This window comes from Phaethon aethereus, assembly GCF_964289735.1.
Source record: "Phaethon aethereus genome assembly, chromosome: 4".
In the NCBI taxonomy this organism is placed as follows: Eukaryota; Metazoa; Chordata; class Aves; order Phaethontiformes; family Phaethontidae; genus Phaethon; species Phaethon aethereus.
This window is the reverse complement of record NC_138578.1, coordinates 70,372,229-70,399,847: the sequence shown is the minus strand read 5'-3', so window position 1 is coordinate 70,399,847 and position 27,619 is coordinate 70,372,229. Positions and strand designations below refer to the sequence as shown.

The window sequence follows — 27,619 nt, the reverse complement described above, 5'->3', positions numbered from 1 at the left end:
ACGGAAATAGTCAAAATATAGAATAGAAAAGTAAAAACAGCGGAGGTGCATGCTTATATTTAAGCCTCCATGATGACCTCCTCCAGTGATTTAACTGAGCAAAAATTATCAAATTTACAATTAAGGAAAAGCTAAATGAGTAGTTAAGAACAATGTTAGAAAGGCTTTTTTTTTTTTTTCATGCCCTTCTAAATATAGCTAAATCACAAATTACTTTTAAAATTCTCTTTGGACAACTGAATAAAAAAAAATTCACAGAAATATCTAGCTAGTACCTGCAGCAAAAATGCAAACACACACCAGCACAAACATTCCTAAAATACTCATATTCTCTATGGTCAAGACTTAATCAAATATTGCATTGCATAGAGCAGGGAAGGCACCCCCAAGCTTGGGGAAGACCAAACACGAACTTCACCCTAGTTTAGTCCTTCAAATTGTATTTTAAACTGACACAAGGAATTAATAAAAAAGAGCAAATTTTTATGACTATATGACAACAAATGTTGTCGAGAAGCAAATGAGACATGTTGATAGCTTTATATGTGTACAGTAAAATACTCTGCAGACTCATGAAACAAGAATCTCCCAATCCTTCGTGATTATCTTTCCTATTTTATGGTATTTTCCTTTTGCACTCTTGACAATTCAGCCTCCTTGACATCTCAATCCACTGCCCGTCCACAGCAAATGGCTTCTGTGATTCAAGTGATGCACAGTAAGGCCAGAGAGAAAGGTACTAATTTTACTCTTGGAAATTCAGAACTTTTAGAAATAAGCTTTCACAATTTGAAGATGTTTAGATTTGCATTCTGGTGAAGAGGGTCTTTTTAAAAAAATAAAAGTAAAGCTTTCTAGAGAGACTAAGTAAGAAACTGCTTTAGAAACTGCAAGTTTTCCAACACACTTACCGTCCGAAGAACTTTGCAATTGGGGTAACAATAATGGCACCCACAAGGCCACCAATGGCAAAAATAGAAACAGTTATAGACCAGAGGAGAGTCAGTGTGCTTTCATCCACTGAGAAGCCATATCTTCTTTCCCAAGTTTCATTGTAAAACTTCTTGATATACTGAAAGAAAATAGATATAATAACAATAAAGGTAAAAATCACACTTTAAGAACACAACTGAGAGAAACAGAAAAAAAAACCAGTAGCTTGCCTGCGGGAATCACCCTTGCTCTTCCATCTCCCTCCTCCAAAAAATGGGGCCCCATTTCTAGATGCAACTGCAATACAGACTAACTGAACCGGTCAAAGCATACATATGTTTAACTACATGCAAGTCATAAAGAAGGTGGGGAAAAACCACAGGTAGGCATGAATGTAGAAGAGATTTATAAAAGAGATACTCCTATAAAGCAAGGATGTTACCATTTAGGCTGTCAGTACAACATTAACAACAGTTTGGTTTAGCCTTACTGTGTACATATATATAAACATTTCAGCCCGAACTGGGGCTAAGAGCTCAGACACAGAATCACAGAACGGTTGAGGTTGGAAGGACCTCTGGAGGCTGCCTCGTCCAACCTCCCTGATCAAGCCACCTTCAGCCGCTTGCCCAGGACCGTGCCTGGAGGTTTTGAATACCTCTAAGGAGGGGGACTCCACAAAATCACGCCACCCGCACTTCGCAAGCTACTGCACGTCACCTGAGCCCCACTCACTGCGCACATACATACAGTTAACCTCAGGCAGGTAACGTATGACATCCTAGCGTAACAGTCTTTTGGATGAGCCAAGGAAAATTGCACTGCCTAGCATTTGCCACGACTTTTAAAAAAAGAACATGCACAAATTCTTAAATGCTAACTACCATTAGTCAATGACCATTAATCAGAGTCTTACATTATAAGCAAATAGTTTTACTGCTTTTTAATGGATCTGTAGTGCCAGTAACTTGGAGCTAAGGAAGGAAAGGAAGCTCCAGAAGCAGGTAGAGACAAAAATGTCTTGAAGAAGCTGGTGAATTGGCAGAAATGCAAAGGTAACGAAGAGGAAGGGAGCTGCAAGCAATTCCTGACAGATGGCAACATGACTGACATCAAGAGAAGAGTTTGGCTTATCTTACAGGACACAACACCAAAAGCCATATGTTGATAGGTTGGGGGGGGCTGTGAGTTCACATGTAACTTAGGAAATTTCCTGGAAAATTTTTAGATGCTTTAAAAGTTATAGAAGCAGGAATCCTTTTGGCAAAACCCTACACTCTGCTCACCATGAAACAGCATTTATCAGCTCTATTTTGTATTTCAGTCCTAGAATGCAAATCTCAGATTTGCTCAAAATTAAGTGTCTTTCACTAGTCTGTTTTTCCCAAAGGGCCAGTATTATAAAAGCCAGTGATTCTACAAATTATTTAGCATAACACTAGAAAAAAAGATAGAGTGAATTGAAAACAATTAGCATTCATAGATTGAGGGAAGAAGGGAGGCTGAATCCACTTTTGCATTGTATTTTTAACACTGCCACATCTGGCAGCCGTACAAAACCAAGGACCTACTAAGCCAAGCAATGAAAGATAACATTTTTCTACCAAAGAATTTACAGCCAAAAGAAATAACTGTTAGAGGAGGGAGGCAAGAGCTGACAGCTGTTGGATTGATACTGATGGGGGAAAAAAAAGCCCACAGTATCAGTCAACAAGAACTTGCTGTCTGACACCATTAAAATTAAGAATCCCAAAACACCTTTATAAGTATATTACAGGTTCTTCCCTTCAAATTTACATAAGCTGCTTTTTGAACACAGTTCAGGCTGCTAAACAAGGTAAGCAATTTCTTTTTAGTAATGAAAGATGTATCAAACACAAAATCAGACACCTAAGATCCTGATATGAATATATCTGCCAGACAAGCTGGTTCTCTTAAGAAATGAAAACCTGAGACCCATCTTTTAACTCTTCAGCTATTCTGAAGAACACTTTTCTCCCATGGCAGCTTCATTTCCTCAAGAGTCTTCCATAAGGGCCCTTGCAGCATATCTTTTGAAAGTCCAAGAATCTCTGAAGAACACCAACAGATGCCTTTGCAAAAGTCATGCCAGCTCTTCCCCAAATTCCCACTTTTCTACTACAGTTCCTGCTAGTTAGTCAGGTACAAATAACTAGTTCTTAGCATTTATGTTCCAAGTTTTCCCCCTAAAATACCATTTCCTTAAAGTAACATTAAGCTTCTCAATCTCTCTGTTACTGAGGCTATTTCAAAAGAAGCTGAACTGTGATACGAAGCCAATATTTTGAGATATTTTTTCAGTCTTGAACAAATGTTAAGGTATTTTGGCAACCTGACACAAAATTACCACTATTTTTTTTTTCATATCTTAAGCTGACATTTCAGCTTCTCCAATACATCGCATATAAGGAAGCTTCCAGCGTGGGACATCCCTAGACTTGTCCAATCCAAAACATTAATTCAGGTTTCTTGCTCTGTCCTTGTATTTTCTGAACACATTTTTTCAGCTTCACCTATCAGCCTTACATCCCCAAGCCCTCTGTCTGGATTTTTTTTTTTGTGCCTGCTGAAAGTACCCAAACTCCAGGACCAGCTCACTTTTTTGGCCTTCAATCCGCCAGAGTTTATATTCTCTTTCTGCTTTCCTCACATGAACACAGCTGCAGGTTTTGAAGGATTCCTTCTAACAACTTCCCTTCCCTGATGTTTAATTACAACAAAGTTTATTCATCTTTCTAAAAGGCAAAGATGGCATAGCTCCAGTATGACATTTTTACATAGGCACTGTATCGCCTGCAGAGACATATTTACTTTCTATTTAGTCAAGCTTCCTCATTTTTATGCTGTTCCCATTTCGGAACCAAGCAGAGCTCTGGTGCCACCGTGGTGCCTGATGCTCTGGCGAGGATACGGTACCAGGCATCACTACTGCAGAAGGGCACAGCACGCTTGTCTTACGCCCTCACCCATTCCATGTCACCGCTCCCCAACAAGCTCTACAGTATCACAAAGTTTAATCTTAGCACTTTTCCCCAGTTTCTTCTCAGATTTCCTCCAGCATGTAATAGGTAATAAATTATCCTGGGGCAGCACTCAGCAGGATAAGCCCAACACCACATTTTCCCTGTTCAAACTAGGAATTTCAAATTTTCGGTATTCCAGCCTTGGACACAGGAACTATTCTATTTGAAGACTTTATTTAGTTTGAAACACTACCTCTCCACCTGCAGAGTACCTAAGAAAGGTGGAGGTAGAACTTACTGCCTTCTATCAAGTTTCTAGTAGGCCTCTCATGCTCTGAATTAAAAGGAACACAGGGGTTTTCATCCTATCATCCTATCTGCTACATTTCTATATGAACAGACAGAAAAAAAATAAAAAAGAGAAAAAAAAAGTCAATTTGGTGCTTGGTCCATTTAGAAGTATCTCACAGTAAACTTCCAAATGAATGTGCCATTAAATCAAGTAATACATCTTATCTCTTTAACACCAAAACTCAGATTATATTTAGATTCAGGTATGTTCTTGTTTATTTGAAATTCATTTCTGATAGTAACGAATACTAAGAGAAAACATTTTTAGAACACTATTAGCATTTCTTGCTAATGATAATGGCTAAAAATAGTAGGCAAATTATTCTTCCCTTGTGTTATGATTAATTTTCTCAGCATAGCTTTGTTATTTACAAGGAGACATCAAATAATTGCAAATATTCAAGAAAAGAAAGTACAAACTACAACACTCAATAGTAACAGATAATTGTGCTGGCATGTGCAACACCTGTGTCTGGATTCTCATTGCCAATAAATGGGAACATAATAACACATGCAGGTTTTGAGGAGTTGCACATGAAACAAAACAAGTCTGATCCAACAAATCCAGTGGATTTGAATCCATTGAATTCTGTGGAAAGGCTCCTTTGGGATTTTAATCAGTTGTCTGAAAAATGCTAACGGCACAAACCCGTATACAAAAATTTTAGCCCCTAACCAAAGCCTACAAGGAATGGTAGCTGACTGACATCAGTATCTTGTATTCTGCTGCCTCAGTTCATTAAGGTAGCAGTGCTAGGGTGTGAAATATAAGGGGAATACAAGGGATATATATTTTTATACATATAAATATAAGGGATATATTTTAAATATAAGGGAAATATTTTCCTCGTCTCTTTAACCGTAAATAACTTACATCAAGGAAAGAGATGAGCTCGTCTTTAGAGAAGATAAATGACCCTACCCGTAGTGATGAGGGTCACTCACATACAGTGACAGCTATTGAACCGGCTGGCACACAGCAGGCTATACATTTTTGCAATAGTCTCAATTTCCCCATATCAGCTCGAAAAGGAATGCAGAGCTGCAGCCGCCCACAGCAAGGGGGCAAATGCTGGGCGGTGGTAAGTAGCAGAGACTTCACTTCCCGCACAGAGCACAAAGCACATCATTGTTCTACAGACCTTGCCCACAACCGGTCCACGGAATGAATTGCAGAAATTCAGCTCAGAAAAAGACAGCTTCAACTTGTATTCAATTAAAGCATTTGTCTTCCTATTGCCAAATCCTCCCTTAAGTTTTTAATAAATTCTGGTAACTCTTTGAACAAGTCCTTGGAGACTTCTAATACTGGGTTTCTTGTACGGCCCCAACGCTGCGTTCGGGGGGAAGCACACATGGGATGGGCCACTGCTCTTTCCCACAGAAAGGTAGGGGACTGAGTGGGAAGCGATCTCAGCTCTGAGCAGAGCTGGTGCAGTTTATTTCCACCTTCCAATAAAAAGGATGTTGGACTGACTCTACCTTACGAGATGACCTGCAATAAAATTCACCCCTGAGAACTGCAGGGGTATTCCCCTGCAGTTTGATGAGCTGGCGCAACTTTCAGCACCGAAAGGAAAAGTACACAAGAATTTACAAGCAGTTCTTCAATGCTTCAGTCTTAAATGAACTTCCTTCACCACAGCTCAGTCATCACGCTGATGTGTTCAGTTCCAGGATCCTGGAAACATCCTATGTTTTAGTCAACAGTCATTATCAAGCACTTTTTCAACACCTCTCAAAGCATCATACAGTCCTTCTCTAAGGTTGGAGGACTTCAGATATTAAAAGGAATTATACTGAAGTAAACAGGGGCAGAACATATCATCCTACATCCTACAGAGAGATGCTCTGTACAATGCAGGCTGTAAGCTGCATGTCACCAGAACAAGTTATTTGTCCTACAAAGTTTATAAATGAAACTCAGCTTAGAGCTTTTAGGTATTACTGCACTCTCAATACAACCTCTTCTAAGAGTACTGTTTATCTACAGCTAAAAGCTGCTCCCCTTTGGTTTCCCTCTGTCACCTCACATCAGTACTCCCAAACGGTCACCTTGCAGCAGACTGATTTGGTGACATAGGTGTGATAACAGATGGGGCAAAGGCTCCTTTTCTTGTGCTGCAAGAAGCTCAACTTTGGTACGGCTTGTTCATCCCCACCATGGCTATGAGCAGAGCCCAGACTCTTCCCTTCAACCTGGCCACTGCAGCTCTGGGGACAGGGACAGGAAGGTGGCCTGCCCTAGGCAAATAGGTGACACACGTTAATCCTGGGGCCAGAGAAAGGACCAGAGACCACCCTGGTATTTTGTTCTTGAACTACACAGCTATGTATTCCTTGCCAGTAGGACTACTGCTTAGCCCTAGCTAATGTATGGCTTAACATCAATAAGACGGACACAAAGTTCTCACACGCTGAAACACCGTGCTGGAAAAAGGAAGACTTCATGCATACCTGTCAACAGTATGACCAAAATCATCATCAGCGTGGTGCCCAGTTTCAGTCCAAAAGCAACAGTAAAGATTTCAAGCAAAAATGGACATTCCTGAAAGTGTTACTAACCACGACGCCTGGAGTTTAGCATTCGTCCCAGTACGGTTACACCTTCAACCTCCCCACCTGCACTCTGGTCCCCATCATAATCTATCAGATGGTTCAAACCTAAGTGTCTGAGTGTTGCCAAACAGCACATCCTATCATTCTTTCTTTCCTTTACTCCTGCAGAAAGTGACAGGAGAGCTCTGACTACCACGACAGACCATTTTTTAAATGGCGCTTAAAAGTTTAGAAATTGGATCATTCTCACTGCTCTGTTGACAGTACCGAGGCAGTGCAGGAAGGATGTCTACCATCAGGGCAATCAATACCACTGCTCACAGAATTTCAGCTTCCTGCTGATTTCTTCTAAGCCATGTTTATCTTCTGATGACTGCAAGGTGAAGTAATATCTAGACATGTCATGCTAGAATAACTATCTAATTAGTCCAGCCCTGTGTTATTGCTACAAAAAGTACCAGAAACTTCAAGAAAACTCCCAGAAGTTACAAAGGAGGCAATTAAAACTTCCTACAGGGTAAGTCTCTTTCTAGTCCTTTGGGTCATCAGTTTACCAAATAAAACACGCATATGAAACATAAATTAAAAAAAAACCCAAACCTTTCAGCATCCATCTTTAATTTGACCAACTTGTTTAGGTGGAAACCTAGCCACACATCTTAATAAGAGATTTCCATAAAAGAAGGAGCTTAGCTTTGGAAAGAAACTATTTTGAAATGGAATTTCAACAGTTAGTTCCCAAAATTTACCAGGTACTTTTCTGAAACAGTGTTGCTTGCAACTCCACTGAATTGCTTACTGCTGTGCTTGACTGAATTAAGAGGATCTCTAGACAACCAGTGAAAAATCAAAATGTTCATATTTCCATTTGTGATAACTGATATTTTAATGAAATCCCCCCAAATATTACACACTGATTTCACAATACTCTGTTCATCAAATCTATTCCATATGTTGCAGCCAATAGATGGTCAACACAGTGGTTCTGAATTCAGAACCAAACAAGGCATCACCAGGAAACACAGAAGAGGCCCATTATTTAAGAGGAAGCCAGAGGCATTATTTATAATATCGGTACTGTGGGAATGAAATGTTGTGCAACCCTCCAGAACTGAACGATGCGAACAGAAGTTGCTGAACATGTGCATAGAGCTAGCAAATAGTCACTAGCCAGAAAACAGGCTACTAAAACTACCTTATCACACAAAAGAGTGCAAAAAGATTTAGTACTGATTAGGGCTTGGGGAGAATGAAAAACAAACCACGTGCACCCACTCACCTCAACAGTGGCGCTTAGTTTCATGTCAGGTACTGAATTTATGTGAAAACCTCACAGACAGCAAAAAGAAGCTTTCAGGCAAAGGAAAGTTACTTTATGAGATTTAACCTCTTCCACTGCATCAGGAGGATTATAAACGCAGGATGTTGAGGAGCGCAGCATAGCTGGACGAGGCTGCCCTCTGCTGATACTAAACTCCAGTTTTGTCAGCCACTTACCCCTGCAGGAGCGTTCACCACCGAGAGATTGTAGCCATAAAGAAAAGACGACCCAAAAGCACCAGTTAAAGAGGCTACGATAAGACTCCCAGACCAATTCTGAAAAACAAAGAAAAGATGTAACCATTGTTAGTATACTTTAAATTAACGTACCTCGGGTTTTAAGCACTCCTTATGCTACCTTGCACAGCTCTTGCAGGTAGATCTCCTTGCTGCGGAACAGTGGCCTGAAACACTTCCACTTGCTGCAATCCGAGGAACAGTAAATTTGAAGTGACAGCATCTCAGTTAACATTTACTAAGGCATAAGGGAACTTCTTTCAACCTCACACATTTTTGCTGCAAGCATCCCATCAGTCCCCACACCAAAAAAGTAAAATGCTGCAGAAACATACTCTCAGCAAAGGAAACTTAGCAACATACCATTAATGCAACAAAGCAGGGAGGAGTGTATATTTGATGCAACAGGTCTGTGGGTAGACCTGACTTAGGTGAAAGGCTGGGAGATGGTCTGCCCCCCACTCCTGTGACTATAAGGATTAGTGAGACTGTGACCTCAAAAAATAAAATTTTGTCTACAAACTAGGTTTTGTAACCCAACTGCAAGTTTCCAACAGTAAATTGCTCACACACACATTCCGGTGGAGATGCCATTTGCCCTTTTTCCCCAGCTACACACCTGTAACTCCCCCTTCTCAGCTCTCCTCCCTCCATCCCCCTCATCCTATTTTTAGCCCACCTCTGCTAACAATTTCTTCTTCCACATCTGCTGTTGAATAAAAGGTAGAACTGCTTAGATAGAATCATAGAATCTTTGGGTTGGAAGGGACCTTTAATCATCACCTAGTCCAACCCCCCTGCAATGAGCAGGGACATCTTCAACTCAATCAGGTTGCTCAGAGCCCCGTCCAACCTGACCTGGAACGTTTCCAGGGATGGGGCATCTAGAAAAATTTCTTCCTTAGATCTAGTCTAAATCTACCCTCTTTTAGTTTAAAACCATTGCACCTTGTCCTATTGCTACAGGCCCTGCTAAAAATTCTGTCCCCACCTTCCTTCGAAGCCCCCTTTAAGTAGTGGAAGGCTGCAATAAGGTCTCCCTGGTCTCCAGGCTGACCAACCCCAACTTTCTCAGCTTGTCCTCACAGGAGAGGTGTTCCGTCCTTCTGACCACTTTTGTGGCCCTCCTCTGGACCCACTCCAACAGGTCCATGTCTTTCCTGTGCTGAGGGCTCCAGAGCTGGATGCAGGACTCCACGTGGGGTCTCACCAGAGCAGAGTAGAGGGGCAGAATCACCTCCCTCAACCTGCTGACCACGCTTCTTTTGATGCAGCACAGGGTACAGTTGGTCTTCTGGGCTGTGAGCACACATTGCTGGCTCATGTCCAGCTCTTCATCTACCAGTACCTCCAAGATCCTTCTCAGCAGGGCTGCTCTTGATCCCTTCATCCCCCAGCCTGTACTAATACCAGGGGTTGCCCCTACCCAGGTGCAGCACCCTGCACTTGGCCTTGTTGAACTCATAAGGTTCACATGGGCCCATTCCTCAAGCTTGTCCAGGTCCCTCTGGATGGCATCCCGTCCCTCAGGCATGTCAGTCACACCACTCACCTTGGTGTCACCTGTAAACTTGCTGAGGGTGCACTCGATCCCACTGTCTATGTCACTGATGAAGATATTAAAGCGTACTGGTCCCAGTACAGATCCCTGAGGGACACCACTCATCACCGATCTTCTTCTGCACATTGAGCTGTTGACCGCTACCCTCTGCATGTGACCATCCAACCAATTCCTCGTCCACCCAACAGTCCACCCATCAAATCCATATCTCTCCAATTTAGAGAGAAGGGTGTTATGAGGAACTGTGTCAAAGGCCTTGCAGAAGTCCAGAGAGATGACATTAGTAGCTCTTCCCTTGTCCACTGATGCAGTCACTCCATCGTAAGCAGCCACTGGGTTGGTCAGGCAGGACTTGCCCTTGGCGAAGCCATGCTGGCTTGTCTCGAATCACCTCCCTGTCTTCGATCTGCCTTAGCATAGCTTCTAGGAGGATCTGCTCCATGATCTTCCCAGGCACAGAGGTGAGGCTGATGGGTTGGTAGTTCCTAGGGTCCTCCTTGCTACCTTTTTTAAAAATGGGTGCAATGTTTCCCTTTCTGCAGTCACCAGGGACATCACCTGACTGCCAGGACTTTTCAAATATCATGGAGAGTGCCTTGGGAACTACACCAGCCAACTCCCTCAGGACTCCATGATGCATCTCATCAGGTCCCATAGACCTGTGCATGTTCAGGTTCCTCAAGTGGTCTCGAACCTGATGTTATCTTACAGTGGGAGGGACTTTGCTCCTCCACTCCCTGTCTTGCAGTCCATCCCCTCAAGAGGTATGGGAAGAGAAGTGAAGACTGAGGCAAAGAAGTCGTTGAGTACCTCAGTCTTCTCCTCATCTGTTTTTACCAGTTTGCCAGTCTTGCTCATCAAGGGGGTACGCTTTCTTTGACCTTCCTTTTCTGGCTGACATACCTATAGAAGCCCTTCTTATTATTCTCTGCATCTCTTGCCAAGTTCAGCTCCAGACACACCTTGGCCTTCCTGACCCCATCTCTACACAACTGGGCAGAGTCCCTGTACTCTTCCCAGGATGCCTGCCCCTGGTTCCACTGCCTGTGTTGTGCATACACACAACTTTCAGTTGGTTCATTTGAGAGATTTTGCATTTCAGGGTGCTTTCCACCTTCTCCAATATTACTTTTTGACACTCAGTTCTGCTGGGTTACAGAGAGACCATTACAAGTGACCGTTGCCATTCCCAAGAAATGTTCAAATTAGCATTTTGGTAGCTGGTTGGTTGTGAAATGTTGTTTTGTAGTTCATGGAAGATAACTCACATTTCTTGACTTCTGAAGAAGTTAAAGTGGATGGCTTTTTAACGTGTTTTGCATTTAAAAAGGAAAACCTCCGCTACAAATCTAGAATTTCAGGCATTCATTTCAGACAGCTCACTGTCATTTTATGCCCAGCCTCATCACTCACTGAAGCCTCAACCTTCTCAAAAGGAGAAAGACCTGCTTAAGCAGGCCTAATGAACTCAGGTCAACAGCTTCAGTTACGTCACTTACAGCAGACGCAAAAGGTTAACCTCTTGAGTCAATACATTCTGCCAGCTGCACAAAGCTGTATGATCATTTGGGAAAATGAAGATTTGGAGCATGAACGAGGTTTGTGTTGCTAGCAGATGGCATAGCAGCAGTGATGACGCACCGCAATGAGCTCCACCAGGCTCAGGAGAGGTATGGCTGGGCAAGTGAACACACTGTGGTTGTTAGCACGTGCCAGAGCTCACATTTCCACACTGTCGTCACAGACACACTTTGATTCATGAAGAAGGGATGAGATACTCAGGTGCCTGGGCAGGGACCGCAGTGTACAGCCCAGTGTGTGTGGGGTCTGTGACGCTCTGCAGCCACCACTCCTAAGAACTCAAAACACGCCCTGTGGGACAGCTGAGCGTTTTTCCACATGATGTGGGAACTTTCTAAGAGATTACACAGTTCATTAACCAGCCTGCTTTCAGTCAGGTCAGGAGGAAGTATACAGGGGGAGGAAAGCCCTGTGTAAGAAATATATCCCATTGAGTTCATTACATAAGCCAAACGTAATTTCTTATTATTAGCCAGCTTCTTAAAATGAACCTGCCACCCACACACAAAGACTTGCACCATTACTTTGGTAGCAAGAAGTAGAAATTTTGACTCAAGGCTTTATTTAGCCTGTGGTGATAACACTGCATATTAGGAGCCCATTATTTCTCTACTATGTACAAGTGCTCCTACACTTAGGAGGGATTGCTACTCCTCTGAACTAATGACGCTGAGGAGAATATTCCTGGAGGTCTACCAGGCTGCTCCCAACAGATTCACAAATGATAAGCACAAGTTCACAAGTGCTATGCTGTAATCTTGATGCAATATTGCTAAAGGGCTCTGCTCCAACAGTGTTAGACCCATCAGAAAAATCCTGCAAACAAAACGATGCGGTCCATATAACCTAGCATTTATTAAAAACTCCAGTGAATGCTTAAACCTTTCAGCACAGGCAAATTAAATGCACATGAGGCTACGTGGAAGACAATACGGGACAACTCAGAGAAGTGCTGCCAAATTAGAAAATCCCATATCCACTTTATTTTCATGTGTTGCAAATAGCTAGGTTTAGAGCCTCCTTCAATTCCAGGACTTTTTCAAATACACAGCCTGCTGCAGAAAACCTCAGGCTTACTCGATTCAGAGTTTTACAGTTCTTGGAACACAAACTTCAACTTCTCCATGACCTATCTCCTCACACACTATTTTAAATATTTGCTCAGGCTTCAGCAACACCAGATAAAAGACGAAAGCACAATGAAGCAAGAACGCCAAAAAAAAAAAAAAATCAAACTGTTGCTCAGAAAAGTATTAACCCTGTGGCAATGTTAACAAAAGGAAAAGGGAAAAAACAAAAATAACAACGTGTTTTACAGTGACCGGGAAACAAGAAGGCAACCACACCTCCCTCATAGGTGTTCCTTGATTTCACCGCCATCCGTGTGCTCATGCGTCGCTGCCGTCAGCACAAGGGCAGGTAGGTGTGACCGTCACCACAGCAATAAATGTTCAGTCAGGAAAGCTGCATGTCAGTTCACAGCAAAGACCTCCAGACACCTGAAAACCACTTACTTGTGAAAGCCCACATTTTTGGTCTTACGACAGGTGCTCTGAAAGATGTTTTTCCCAACTCCTGTCCTTGTCCAGTGTAGCATTTGTGTCAGCTACTACGAGCCTTAAGCTGTCTTTTTTTTAAATGCATGCCAGCTTGCATTTCAGTTTTCAAAACGCTGTTTAGAATACCATATTTTGGTTAGTACATTATAAACCCCTTCTCACAGTAAAACACAAGCATAAGCGTACTTGTGAAGGTTTCATACTCCCAAACAGCTATTACTAAGACTTCTACTGATCTTGGGAGCCTGGATTTTGGAGCTCCTTGACCGCTACCCTTAGGGAGACCCAGTTTTAGGAAAGCACCGAGCAGAGAACGGCCGTGCCCCGTTCAGCGCCGCTGCCAGCAGGTGCTCCCGCTGACACCGCGGTCCCTGCGGCGGCTCTGCCCTCCGGGGCTGCGGGAGAGGAAGGGGAAACCTCCCGCCCCCCCTGCCTGGGTCTGCCCTTGCCCTGAGGGCTTGCCGATACGGGCGCCCTGGGGAAGAACGGGGTGAGGCAGCACGCGCCCTCGCCCCGCTCTGTCCGCGCCGCCCGTGGCTCCCCCCGCGGGGGCGGCGGCTCTCCCCGTTCGGCCGCGCACCGGCGCCGGGCGCTGCGCTGCCCTCCGCCCGTCCTCTGGGTCCCTCTGGCTCGGCGGCCGCGGTATTTTTAGCTCTGCCCCCGGGCCTGCCGCCGCCGGCCTCTCCTGCACCGGCACCAACAACTTTCCGAGCGGGGAGTTACTGCGGCTCCCGCAGCCACCACGCACCAGCCTCGCCTCTCCCCGGTCCCCACCACGCTGGGAAAGGGCTGGAATCACCCCCGCTCCGTTTAATCGACCCCGAGGCGCGGGCAGCGCAGGCCGAGCTCCCCGCCTGCCTGCCTGCGCCGCCGGGCTCGCTCCCGCCCCGCTGCCCACTCCGCCGATTACCCACCCACCGCTCAAACAGCGACGGTCATTTCCCAGAGAAGAGACTCTGGGGGAGACACCGCGCTGCCCGGCGCTACTTACGCTCCTGCCTGCGCGGCGGCCGCCCCCCTCTCCCCGCGCTACCAGCGTGGCCACCTCGGGCCCCGCCGCACGGTCCATGCCGCTGCCGCACGTGCGCAGCGGCCGCGCATCTCCGCCGGGCAGCGCGCGGGGCGCAGCGGGGGCGCGGCCGCGGCCGCGGGAGGCGGTGGCGGCGGCGCGGGGGGGTCGGGGCCCGCGCGGGGGGGCCGCGCCCGGCGCTCGGGGGGTGCTCGAGCGGGCGGCGGCGCTGCCGGCGGCCCTGGCCCCGTGGGGCAGCGCCGGCCACGGGGGAACGTGGCTCCCGGGAGGACGGGGAGCCGCCCGGCGCGGCAGGCAGGGCTCGGGGGAGCCCGAGCTTGCTTATCTGCGCGCTTGTACATAACTTAAGCAGCCGTGCACGCCCGGCACCTTGCGCTGCTTTCCTGGCAGGCCTCTGCCCTCGGCGGGCATTTGCGCGGCGGTGCAGGTGGGGCGGGGAAATGTCGCGACGCGGTGTCCATCACGGCCCCCCGCCGGGCGGCACGGCGGGGGCTGGGGGACCGCGGCTTGCCGCGGGTCGCGGCTGGAGGCGCGGGCTGCCGTTCTGTGAGCAAGACGCTGGGTAAGGAGGGGAAGAGTGTGGCCGAAGCTGGAGAGCGAAGATGCCACAAGACTCATATTAAGCCAATTAAGATGCTAACCACACGGCGCGCGGATGTTTCCACAGCCTTAGGAGGTTTAGATCTGAGACGCTACGGTACTGCCGTGTCACCGGCAGTGGTTAGACATGCTACCCGGGGAGGAGGAAAGCTTTCAGGTATTATTTTGGAAGGTACCTGTTTGCAAACACAGGGGTTTTGATCTGCTAAGAGTTAAACTACACCTCCTGGTTGGCAGTGGATGAGTATTAAGTGCATCTGGGAACTATTCCCAGATGGCTGCAGTAAGTATTGGTGTAAATCTGTGCTGTTTCCACTTCTGACATGCTACATACCTCACGACTAGCTTAGAGCTCTCAAAGGCACAGTAAGTAGTGCCATAAAGCACTGTAGGTTTGAAAGCAGTTTGTGATGCAGCAACTTTGATGTATCTTTGGCTCAGATCAAGCTGAGCAATGTTTGAATAGAAAGCCAGATGCTACTCATTAACATGTAAAATTATGATACATCGTGAGAAACGTCAGCACAGGTAGATGATCTAGACGTCATTTATAATCTCTTTGAATGGTCATAAGCAGTAGAAGAGTCAAGTTAGGAGAATCAAGCCTCTAGAATACATGGACTGTATTTGAGATCAGTCAGACACCTGTATTTCATTTAGTTTCATTTTAAATAGCACAGGGCAAGTACTTCAGGCTCAAATACAAATAATGTGGCTGCATGTGATTAATACATACATAATTTCTTACAATAATTTCTTCTACACAATCACATTTTTTAACCTTCTACAATCACCGTTAGTAAGTTACAGAACCTAAACATGTGCAACTCTCTACACACCTCAAATTTTCATACTGGAAGCTTCCCCCTGCTCAAATCTCCATGTTCCCATGGAAAGAAGCATTTGTTTGCTCTTTACTTACATGTCAGAGCTGACAGGGAAAAAGAAGAAGAACATATAGCTCTGCAGGTTCTTGTGGAATAAAGGTGTTGGGGACAAAATCAAAGTTTTTTCCTATATCCTACCAGAATTTCAGATTTTTGAAGGCACAGAAACTTTCCCCTAAAATGTTACTGTTGCTCTCAATGACAGAGTGTCTCCCATAAAAGGGAGGCTTTAACCTATCCTAAAGTAACTTAATCCCAGAATGGTTTGCCTAAACCATTTTTTTGGCTCATTCAAAACCAGACATTACGTGGAAAGAGAAACACAGAAAGAAATGAGAGGCCTGTGGTGCAGCCCCACAGTATGCCCATTAGCAGTCCAGGTACCAAAGGAGAAAGGAAACAGCAGTATTCCTGTGTTCAGGACACTGAGCTCATGCCTGCAAGTATTCATATAGGATCCAAATAGGTATTTTGTGTCTCCAGTCTCCAAATAAACAAATGTGTTGACAAAAGATTTGGGGAACTCACCAATTTTTTCTTCACCGCCTTATTTTCTTTCATCTCACCATTGCTTTGCTGTTTGTTCTCCATTCTGTTACCTTGTGGGTAATAGCTGAGAAGAAAAGAGGGAAAGTTGTGGTACTGTTCCACTGAGACTTTTTTTTTAAATAAAACCATAAATCTCACCCAGGAAGGACTTGAAAAAAGCTGTAAGATGTCTAGCTACTTCCTTCAAAAGTCAGACCCTCATTCAGGAAGGCATAGCAGCACCAAACTGAATGCAGTTAAAAGCAACCCAAAAAATATATCTTAACTATGTTTAAGTAGTCTAGTCGGAGGGCTGCATGCTCTTTGGAGCAGGCATAGTACTTCTTAGCACAAGTAAAGCATGAAAAGAAAAGCGCTGACGGTATCAGGTCCTTCAGTGAAGGTGCTGTCTCAGAATAGGAACATCAGACCCACTGCAACTGCAAAAGGAGTTTAGATAGTCAGGTAGAACTACATTACTACAGCTGGGTTGCAGCCAGGACATTTGGATTAATTGGTGATGTGATTCTAATGATTATTAGAGCTTCTGTTAGCTGGGGCTTCGCCTGAATGCATTTGCAAAGGTGGGGTCCATTTATTTACTGCTTTGCCAAGAAAATTCTTGCCTGAACATCACTGCATTTGCTTTAATAATGTTAAAGGACATTTTAATCATCATTTATTAAGAAACTAAACTGGTTTTTGGGGTTTCAGAGAGGATGGATTATCTGTTATTTATGCTTGCTGCTTTGTATGATCTTGGGCAGTCTGTTTAGTTCATTTGGAATATGGATTACTGGGTTCTTCTATCTCAACGTCTTGAGATGAGAGCCCATGTCAAGATCTTTGCTTGCTTGGACATTATGGTAATGATGGACCCAGTCTTGAATACAAGTCATCTTGTAGACAAGAGTCTACAAAATAGTGAGCTATGATACAGGGGGAGTAGCAGTCAATTTAGTGAAACAGCAGGTTGAAGTAGAAATTGTTTGAGGCCATCACACATACAAGAGGTTTTCTAAGAAGAAATCCTGTGTGATAGAAGTACTGCCGTTGTCAGTACTGAGGCCATTATTTCAGATGGTTCCAAGAAATCAGGCTGAGCTTTTAAGTAAGAGAAGCTAGAGATGTGACAGCATCCTGTAAGTGCTAAAGCCAGAAGAATTACCTTCTTCCCTCTACCTCCCAGTGCAGTCAATATTGAAAACCTGCAAACAATTCCTTTCCCTCTGCTGCAAAGGGCCTTAGCCAATTCCTGCTAAATTACTCTTCAAAAAGAGCTTTCAAAGCAAATGTATTTCACTTTATAAGAGAGATGCTTAGTCTCATCATCAGACAGTTCACCTGTCCCATGCCACATTTAACAAGCATACCAAAAATACCATCAGACTTGCTCACTGCAGCACCCACATGCTATACAGTGCTTGTATATAGATAATGTAGATAATTAAATTAATGATGGTACTGACAGAGCATGAACAAAGCATCATCAAACTGGAATTTAAGAGCTAACAAGACAAAGAGTATAATGGGGCATAGCACTGAAACAGAAACAGCACAGGCTCAGTCAGAAACAATCTGCTATGCATCTGAAGAGACATAACTCAACCTCACAGCTAAGCCACTAGCAAGGTTAACTTGTGTCTGCCTTCCCTCATCACATTTTATTTTTATATAGCTGAATATTCCTCTTGTTCTTTGAGCAGTTTTTAAAATGTTTTTGTCTGTTGTGTCTGGAAAGTTTAACTGCTAACAGTGCACCATCTGTGCAAGTGTTCAGACTGAACTGTCCCCCCTATATTTTGGGTAACCCCGCTTTCACAACTTCTTAAACATATCTACTTGAGTGTAGAAAAAGGAATGTTACCATATCCAGGACAGACAACCAATGTGATGCAAAAAACAAGAAATCTGGTGTGGGGAGGCAGTAGAAATCACCAAAACCCTGCACAGATTTGTCAATGTTACTTCTGCAGTCTCGTTGACTTGGGAGGAGAGTACATGATTACAACAAGCAGAAACCTGATCTTCAGATTGCAGTATTTGACAAAAAGCTGAAGAAGTGGTGTTCCACTTAGGGGAATGAAAGTCTGAGATCTGCACTGCTGCTGCTGCTGGTGGTGGCCATTCATGGAAAAGTTGTAACAGATGGGGAAGTGTATTCCTTTCCCCTGAAGGAATACTTACCTTGCTAGTGCCAGGTAAGTTGCTTAAGATATGGATCCAGAAATATTAATTCATTATTCTTTCTTTATCATGGAAGATCAGATCTATCTGCTCCCTAGCTTGTACAGTCAGTCAGGAGGTGACCCACAAACCAGGAAAGGCTCATTTACATCAGGCCAGGGGGCACCTGCCATTCCAGCATTACAGAGTTACAGTTTGCTTACCTACTTATCCATCAGCCTATTTAGCAATGTATAGGTTGAGTTCATTAGTAAGACATGCAATACAATTGACTCCTACAACTTGTTAGCCTTGGCTAACAGAGCAGGAGCATTATGACTGGCACAGTAAACTGACTTGAGAAAGGTATGAATAAACCTACTGTAATCTAGTGTTGGTTTCGAACTTCTGTTTAACATTCAGCATTCACTAACTGGCTGCAAGTCAGGAAAAATAACAGCTATCGGAAAGCTGTTGTGTTCACAAAAAGTATTCAAGTATTCAAAAAACGTGTAGATGTGGCACTTCAGGATATGGTTTAATGGGCATGGTGGTGTTGGGTTGATAGTTGGACTTGATGATCTTAAAGGTCTTTTCCAACCTTAATGATTCTGTGATTCTGTGAAAATTACCAAGAAGTTGACCACCTCAGAAAAGCTGAGTTATAAGTCACAGTTATTAAGAAAAAAAAACAAAGAAGAGGATCAGATATGGAATAGATCAATTATTGTTGTTGGCCAGTCTGAGTGCAAAGCACTGTTTGGGCCAGTACCAGTCAGGGCCCATTTGCCATCTTGTTCAGGAGGCCTGGACTTACACCAAGCCACTGGCACAACACCTCCACCCAAGGCACAACACAGGTAAGCTTCAGGCAGTTTATCTGCAATATGAAATGTTCTGCCGACACAAATTCCTCATAATGGGCATACACAGCTTCCATGTCTGTCTCCCAAGTGCAAAATATATCACCTCCATAAAAAGATTATGTCTGTGTCAACATTGCACTACTATGCACAGGGAAAACATGGAAGCTGGAAGAGCAGCTTCCAGCTGACAAAATTCGCTTGTAATTATAAACCAGCACAGCCTCTCAGGGATGGAAAGGAGCTGCTTTGCACTGCTCCACAGAGTAAACCTCTTTCAGGTGTAACATGGAATAGTTTAGTTTCTTTTAAAAATAGGAAAAAGATGCACTAAGAGAGACAACACTGCAATAGGGTGTGAATCACAAAGCTTTGGAAAACACAGTGCAAAAATAACCTGAACAGATTCAGTAAGTCCTACTGGGTCATGGTAGACTGACATCTAATAATTTTTGCCTTTGGGAAGGCAAAATTATTCAACCTGACAACTTTGGTTCCCTATGTGTTGTACTGGAAATAGGTAGGTTCTTCAGACCTTTTCTTTTCTTTTCAACACTAAAACTCGCTAAAAGAGGACAGAGGAGGAAAGTTTCAAATCTCACTCCTATTCCATAGCTTGTGTGCTTTAGAGCTACTGCTGCTGCCTTTTTCCACTTAACTCACAGCCGAAATTCTCTGTAGCTGACCACGTGTGCCTGTCAGTAAAGCAGCCATCCTTGCAAGGTAACAGACTGAGGGCTTCCCTGTGCTTCCGGCTAGATGCGTCTGTCACTACTCTATGGCGTGTACTTCAATGTGCTCCTCTCCCTGGTGCTGTAAATCACACATACACACTCATACAAAAGAAATCCGCCATGGGTTAATGAAAAGATTGATTAATTAGAGCATCCAATGTGAAGAACACATTTCAAGTTTCTGCGTCCCCCAAATCAGGAACAATTTGTGCAACTAGATGCATTAACTATCTGGTTAAAATAGGTGTTCTGGAACTCCATTCAGAACTGAAGGGATTATTTTTGTTTATATTTTCTTCTCAAGTAGTTCTGTTAAGCTAGTTCTTTTCTGGTGCAAGTGAGACCAATGCTTCTTATACTGCTTATGGAAAATGTCAAACAGTCCCAATATTAAAATACCATTGCTGGAGTCAGGTGTGGCATGACTTTAATTTGGCACACAGCATTCCTGATGATACTGAACCATTTGGCAAGAGTCTCAAACACTGTAGACACCTCAGCTTCCAGAAATACCTGTTCTCTTAAATAATCAGTTGACAGTGTTAAAAAATGTGTATGTCTCTTTTTATCTATATCTGTGGTATCAGTCCTAAAGTGTCTTTAGAAGGTGATGAATTATTGTACCTGGATTTCAGTATTTCATACAAGTCACAATCTGATCTCTTATACTGGGAAGGAGAAAGATTGAATTTCTGTCTCAAAATGAACTATTTTGTGGGTTTTGGGTTTGTTTTTTTTTAAATATAAATTGGGGGAAAATATAAAGCTATTTTGCACAGAAATCTAAAACCTATTAACCAGGAAAGGAAGATAGAGATTTCAGCGTTAATGACTGCTTATATAGAAGCTGCCTACTTCACTAGCAATGGAAATTATTTATTTACAGATTTCACAAAATCAGTTTATACCAAGATAAATCTATTCCTCCCTCCCCAAGCCAAACCCTTGAGAACATTGCTAAATTTGAGAAGTTGCTCCAAAGTGTGAAGTCCAACTTCTGGGCGCTACTCACCACTTATCCAAAGTATTCTTCACTTCCAGTGATTTCTGAAGTTCAGTGCAGTTCAGAAGCAGCCCTCTTCAGGATTGCTACAGTAGCCCTTTTCTCTGAAATAGGGACAGTTAAATCATTGAATTAAATTCAGAGCCAGCTTTAACTCTTTTATACCTTTTCAGAAGTAATAAATAATTAACAGTAAACCTGAAGAAGAGTATGACGCTTCAGCTGGAATTCATGCAATAAATCTTTCCTACCCAATAGAAAACAAACTGCCTTGTATGGCTGCAATGTCATACAAGAGGTCTTTGTTTCTATGGCCACATGATGTGAAAAAGCTTTGCTTCTCACATTCAAACCAATAGACATTTGAAATGCAAGTGCCTAAGGCTAGGACTCACATTCATATACTCTTACCCGATGATAAGTGACCAGGTGGAGGAACACCCACAGCATTCCATGTGCTGAAAATGGCTTTTAACAGTGATGTGTTGGGCCAGTACTCATGTGTGTGAGACTGTGTGTGGTACTTGTCAGGAGTCACACTTTTGCAAGGTTTTGAAAGGCTGGGGCAAGTCATACTGTACAGTAACAAAAACCACAGTAGTTCGTAAAAAGACTTACCTTGTCTGCCATTCTGGCTTTGTGCCATAGAGAGGAACTCCATACCAGTGTTAAAATACTAAACAAAACATGGGTCAGCAGCAGTTCTGACTTTGCTTTTGCTCTCAGTTCTTTACATCCCAAAGCTAAGCAGAGAGAAGAACACTCTTTGGTGTGAAAAGGTGCTCTCTGTTTTGGCTTTTCCCTGCTGGTACGCATATTGCTTTCTCTGAAAATCCAATGTATGTTAAATTAGGGTCATCAGCGTTTCCTCAAGGAATTAAATAGCTAATTTAATTGAGCTATCTGTGATCTTGCAGATGCTAAGCTATCCAAGATATGTTAGGTAGAGAGGCAGCTGTACGGGCATGAGTTGGCTGAAATGGTAGATTTTGGCTGGGATTTGAAATAACCTTGTTCTTTTAGGGAAGGTGGCGTTATTGAGCATGTGGTGCTTGGTTTGTATTTCAGGTTGTGATTGTTCTGGCAGCTCCTACGGATCACTTTTGACCCTGTTACATAAATCTCAGTGAAGTTCTCAAAAGATATTACCATCAAATTTGCTTCAGCTAAACATAGGCATCTTTCTATGGTTAAAAGATGCTACTCAATGAAAACACCACTTTGGGGGGACAGGAAGGAAGTTGCCCATAAGATCTCCTAGGATATTTTATTTAAAAGTGTCTTAAACTTGGCACCCAATATCTTACAATTAACAGGAAAAAAGTAAAGTCTTGTACCTTAGCCCTTTGTAACACAGGTGTTGCAGTCATTATAAGGAAACAGGAGATTCTCTCCTCACTCTCTGGAGTGAGAGTGCGGGAGTGGACAGGTGAGGTTCAAACATATCTTGTATCTTAGATGCAAGTGACAGATGATGCCTTCCAGACCTATATACATTTAATTTACACTTTACATAACCTACATTTTAACTGATATCTTCACAACTTTTAAACTAATGCAAAGTGATTACGTTTGTGACATCTAAAAGCAAGATGCACTACTTCTCAGTAGCATCTGTCATTTGTGGAAAGAACTTGTTGCTTAGCACGTCCCATGATTAGCATAAGGACAGGAAAATAAGCAAGACAAGGCTATAAAGCTGGCACTGCTACATTATAAGACCAGTTATATGTGGTTATGTAAGCTTTGGGAAGACATGCCTGTTGAAAAAGCATGAATACAATGATTATTGAAGAGCAGCCCAATCCATGCTAGAACTAATCCTTTCAGACTAAACAAAGCAACCTCTTTGATCCAAATTTTCCCAAATTTTAGATTCAAGTTTATAAATTTGGCCGGTATCAACTTGAGCAAGAATACAAAGAAACCATCTCAAGGGCAACTTACACAGTGAAGATTAAGAAAGAGTACAAACAAGAACTGCTTTGTTAGATACCACACAAGAAAAAAGCAAAGGTTTTTTTAACTGACATTTAAACACAACAGAAATAAATAGCGAGAATATTTACAAGCAAGCCTGAGTTGAAAGCTCACCAACTGAATATTCAGACAGAAGTCTGTGAAATTTTAATTTCAGGTTCAAGATGAATTTTTTAATTGTTAGGAAATCAGAAACAGAAATGCCAGAGCACATATGATAACAAGAGTGTATACAGTGTCTGTAACTATATGTGTGAATGCTCATTCACACATAAAGAGGTAACTGGTTTCTATGCAGGTAGGTCCCTTTGGAAATTCAGTCTCAAACTGGTAGGCAATACTGATACTTAGATTTTAGTTCTATAAAAATGCCCTGATATGGCAAAGCAGTAATATACAGTTTATTTTTAAACCTAATTCCGCAGGAAAATTAACCATGTACATAAATACTTTGCTAGTGAAAGTGAGAGCATCTAGCTTCTTAGTCAACTCCCCAGAACTGGAATTTGGGGTAACATGTGTAAAAGATCAGGGGGCAAAATCAGAACAAGAATATTGAATATTTGAAAATAGTTTTTACTGATTATTACGTAACAGTGCTTTGGATCAGCTACAGCAGAGTATTTCCCAGTTCTTTGGAAGAAAAAGTGGTTAATAATTACCCTTTGTTGTGCTGGCCATTAGTGTTGTTTTAACCATTTTCTCTCATTTACACATGCAAGTCTGGTATGTCATCATTTAGGAAAAATCTTACGAGCCATGAGTTTAATGTTATCATTATGTTAGGGTTATTTCCAACATTACCTTCCATGTAGATTAAAGCTAGTTAAATCTTTGCCAAGTTATTTCCAGTGAAGTCAGCCTAGCGTCCACCTGCCATTTAGTAAATGTTGAATTAAATATTGACAAGTAAAAGCTTTTATGTTGTAAGGTCATGCCCTGAGTTAAGACCGGAGCTGCTCCTGAGTACAGGTTCTTTCCAGGTGAAAAGGAAACATGCTCAAAGTAACTGTTGTTATAAAAAACGATTATGCCCCAAAATAAAGCCCTTCTAGGGTGAGAATTTTGGGCTCAACCCCAAATAAGGCAGAGTACCCAGCATCTAGAGAGTTTTTTGGTTGAACGTTGGAGAATAGTTTCAAAATTCCCAAGACCGATATGTTTGAGCAACTTCTGTTTTCTTTATTAATGCTGTAAGCAAGGAAATTTCTTCTCACCAGGGTACTAAGGGCTTGAGCCTTCCTCCTCTCTCCGTGTAGTAGCAAAACCTGCTTCCAGCAGGCAGATACGTATCCTGACAGCTGAATTCTTTACACATCTTTTCCTAAAGTCTCATCATAGACATCAAGAACAGGCAGGCAATTTCTACAGAAACAGTTTTTCCAGTCAGCAGTTCTATTACACTTAGGAGTTGTTTACTACTCCTCTTGAAATCTTCAGAGGAGAACAGGTGATCTTTTTGAAAGATCACTTAAACTGCTAACGCATCAGGCTCTAACAGAAGGCCCCTCCCAGGTGAAGCTCCAGTGGTCTGACTCACAGTATCATCCTTGACAATATAATGACTCCTGGCCTTAAACATCACTCTTGACCTCTATGGAGGGGGAAATGAAACAAAATGCCTTTGCATACATTGCACTCTCAGCCAGTCTCTAGCTTGCTCAAAACTTGAGTTGCAAGGCTCGAGCTCCAGCCCCCTGGGAACAGCGAGTGCGGCTCGAGCCCAGAGTCCACACATTCCTTACAATGCTGAATGTGCCTAAAAAGGAGGCAGAGCAAGCCCAGCGTAGAAATATATACTCATGTTGCTTTCTTGTGAAAGTTGGTCCTGGAAATCAAGCTAGTAAAATAAACTTTGCCCTATCCAACATGCCCAGTTATTTTAAATAGCCCAAATCCCGGTTTCGTTTCAAGCTGCCAGACCCTTTTAGCTTGTCTATCTGTAGTTTTAGGGCTGATGTCTCATTTTTCTTCATCTATGGACTAAAAGTAATGCAGAGATATTTGTGTAACAAATTATTCTCTCCACAGATTCATGATACCTGGCAAGCAGCAGCTCAGCATTTATCCTCTTGAAGGCTAAGAGATGTTACCAAAGTATTCCCCTCTAAAAGTGGGGAAAGATATGAGACCTGATGAGATGCATCGCAGAGTCCTGAGGGAGTTGGCTGGTGTAGTTCCCAAGCCACTGTCCTGGCAGTCAGGTAATGTTCCTGGTGACTGGAGAAAGGGAAACATTGCACCCATTTTTAAAAAAGGTAGCAAACAGGACCCTAGGAACTAGTAACCCATCAGCCTCACCTCTGTGCCTGGGAAGATCATGGAGTAGATCCTCCTAGAAGCTATGCTAAGGCAGATCGAAGACAGGGAGGTGATTCACCAAGGCTTCACCAAGGGCAAGTCCTGCCTGACCAACCCAGTGGCTGCTTACGATGGAGTGACTGCATCAGTGGACAAGGGAAGAGCTACTAATGTCATCTCTCTGGACTTCTGCAAGGCCTTTGACACAGTTCCTCATAACACCCTTCTCTCTAAATTGGAGAGATATGGATTTGATGGGTGGACTGTTGGGTGGACGAGGAATTGGTTGGATGGTCACATCCAGAGGGTAGCGGTCAACAGCTCAATGTGCAGAAGAAGATCGGTGATGAGTGGTGTCCCTCAGGGGTCTGTACTGGGACCAGTACACTTTAATATCTTCATCAGTGACATGGACAGTGGGATTGAGTGCACCCTCAGCAAGTTTGCAGGTGACACCAAGGTGAGTGGTGTGATTGACACGCCTGAGGGACGGGATGCCATCCAGAGGGACCTGGACAAGCTTGAGGAATGGGCCCATGTGAACCTTATGAGTTCAACAAGGCCAAGTGCAGGATGCTGCACCTGGGTAGGGGCAACCCCTGGTATTAGTACAGGCTGGGGGATGAAGGGATCAAGAGCAGCCCTGCCAAGAAAGACTTGGGGGTACTGGTAGATGAAAAGCTGGACATGAGCCGGCAATGTGTGCTCACAGCCCAGAAGACCAACTGTACCCTGTGCTGCATCAAAAGAAGCGTGGTCAGCAGGTTGAGGGAGGTGATTCTGCACCTCTACTCTGCTCTGGTGAGACCCCACCTGGAGTCCTGCATCCAGCTCTGGAGCCCTCAGCACAGGAAAGACATGGACCTGTTGGAGTGGGTCCAGAGGAGGGCCACAAAAGTGGTCAGAAGGATGGAACACTTCTCCTGTGAGGACAGGCTGAAAGAGTTGGGGTTGTTCATCCTGGAGAAGAGAAGGCTCTGGGGAGACCTTATTGCAGCCTTCCAGTACTTAAAAGGGGCTTCAAAGAAAGATGGGGACAAATGTTTTAGCAGGGCCTGTTGCAGGGTAATGATTTTAAACTAAAAGAGGGCAGATTTAGACTAGATCTAAGGAAGAAATTTTTCACAGTGAGGGTGGTGAAACACTGGCACAGGTTGCCCAGAGAGGTGGTAGATGCCCCATCCCTGGAAACATTCCAGGTCAGGTTGGACTGGGCTCTGAGCAGCCTGATGGATTTGAAGATGTCCCTGGTCAGTACAGGGGGTTGGACTAGGTAACCTTTAAAGGTCCCTTCCAACCCAAAGTTTCTATGATTCTATGATAAGAATTGGCTTTAAAGTGTCACTACCTTACCTTGTGTAATTAAAGCTTCATATGTAAATATGGTAAAATTCTGCATCTTGTGAGCATAAGTGTTTTTCTTTCACTTTGAGGAATTTGGGAATGAAAGAGAAAACTAGTGAAATAGGTCCTCCTGCCTCTACCAGGCTTTAGTTGTGATTTCTAAGGGCATTTAAATGTCTTTTGTTATATCTTTAAAAACGTTAAAAAAAAAGTTTCGTCACACTCAGTAGGTTTTAATTATGTGAACGTAAAGATGCAAAACTCCCTTACAGTTACAGGGGTTATGAAATACTGGAAAGGCTGATGGCTGAAGTGCCTGCTTTGCATTTCAAAAGCTATTGGGATCAAAGTCTGTTAGTTATTACCATTTTCAGCAGTTCTTGGTGTCAGAGCCCGGAGCATATAGCGTATCCTGGGCTCAGGGCCAGCTTAAGGGATGGGTCCAGGCACCCAAGTGTGAGGAGAGCCTCTCTGAACAGCTGGGACTCCCCTCCACCTTCACGCAGGAGAGCATGGTGAGGGGACGTTCTCGGCCACTGTCCTCAGTCCAGGTTAAGCTGACCAGACCTTTACCCTGACTAACAGGCCTGACTTTGCAGCTTAAACTCGGACCGAGCTTACCGCTGTGGACTTGCCTGTTGATCATGGGGCTGTGCCCAACCCCTGGTGCTGAGGTCACGGGTCTGACCCTGACTTGCTGACTTGGATTCTCACCTGAGCTTCAGACTGGCCTCATCACCAGGTGGTTGTCTGCAGAATCAGGACTCTTGGCTGAACGTGGCCACGGCCACCAGGTGACTGTTGGTCAAACAAAGAAATAGTCAACAAAAATAGTATCTAACAAACATAAAAGGCACCATTATATAGTAAATTCAAATGTCATGTGGAGCTGCACACCAATAAAAAAAGAACAAAGGACTGGAGGTGCAGATGACTCATCATAACCTACCCCCACCAGGGCAAACCCATCAACCTTAGGACCTGGAGCAGGGGATGGGTGAGCATAAATGCTAGGGAGAGAAGCAGCAGCTGAGGAGTGTGTGTATAACACTTCTGACTCCATTATTATTCTCTCTTCCTCTTTAATAAATAGATCTG

The 27,619-nt window shown here is 43.6% G+C and overlaps 1 protein-coding gene across 2 annotated transcripts in view; it reads right to left on the bottom strand.

Moving 5' to 3' along the window:
- SLC2A9 (solute carrier family 2 member 9) overlaps positions 1-16,193 on the bottom strand; it is a gene marked incomplete at both ends in the record, with an annotated part of 112,427 nt that extends 96,234 nt beyond the window's left edge. The window contains 3 exons of one of the 2 annotated variants that reach the window (XM_081999737.1): positions 912-1,072; positions 8,325-8,423; positions 16,131-16,193. In XM_081999737.1, the coding sequence (XP_081855863.1) occupies positions 912-1,072; positions 8,325-8,423; positions 16,131-16,193 (323 nt within the window). Of the gene's footprint in view, positions 1-911; positions 1,073-8,324; positions 8,424-14,076; positions 14,155-16,130 lie in introns of those variants that run through there. The other variant, XM_081999736.1, reaches the window with a different exon arrangement.
- Between the last annotated feature and the right edge of the window lie 11,426 nt (positions 16,194-27,619).